Source organism: Cariama cristata, unplaced genomic scaffold, assembly GCF_000690535.1.
Source record: "Cariama cristata isolate BGI_N322 unplaced genomic scaffold, ASM69053v1 scaffold19118, whole genome shotgun sequence".
In the NCBI taxonomy this organism is placed as follows: domain Eukaryota; kingdom Metazoa; phylum Chordata; class Aves; order Cariamiformes; family Cariamidae; genus Cariama; species Cariama cristata.
The window spans coordinates 2763-3297 of NW_009630829.1; the positions used below are offsets into that span (position 1 = coordinate 2763).

A 535-nucleotide genomic window follows, 5' to 3' on the forward strand; every position below is an offset into this window, starting at 1 on the left:
GTCTCGGCACGTCATTCTGCCACATTGACCTTGCCCCAGAGGCCGGTGAGGAGCTGCTTCTCTTCGGCTGTCCAGTGCACCATGGTGTTGGGTGGAGGGTAGCGTGTGGCTGCCGACAGGTACGGAGGAAGTCTTGGCTCTTGCTCCCAAGGGGCTCGCACACTGGCGAGCGGCTCTCCTAGTCCCCATTTTTATACACTATGCTGGGCCCCTCCTCTTCCCCGTGCCCCCCTCCATTGGCTGGGCCCCCCGGGGGGGCCCCGCAGCCCTGGCACCCCGAGGGAGGGGACGCGGCATCAGGGTGGGGCCCCGGGGCAAGATGCCCAGATCCACCGCTGGGACGGGCTGGGGGGCCACCCTCCCCTCGTCTTTGATTTCCAGCTCTGCAGCTTCCTACTGAAGGGTGGCATTTATCTCCACCCAAAGTCTGAGCACGGCACCGCAGAAGCCATCAGAGGAAGGTGCGTGCAAGGCTTGGTGCCCCTCGGATGGCGCCCACCGTGGGGGGCTGCACGGCTGCGGGCACCAGACTCAA

The 535-nt window shown here is 65.8% G+C and overlaps 1 protein-coding gene across 1 annotated transcript in view; it reads right to left on the reverse strand.

The window, feature by feature from the left end:
• The window catches only part of LOC104165948 (hemoglobin subunit beta), a 1458-nt gene extending 1375 nt beyond the window's left edge, over positions 1 to 83 (reverse strand). The window contains exon 1 of the mRNA XM_009705726.1: positions 25 to 83. Coding sequence (XP_009704028.1) covers positions 25 to 83 — 59 coding nt within the window. The remainder of the gene's footprint in view (positions 1 to 24) is intronic.
• Between the last annotated feature and the right edge of the window lie 452 nt (positions 84 to 535).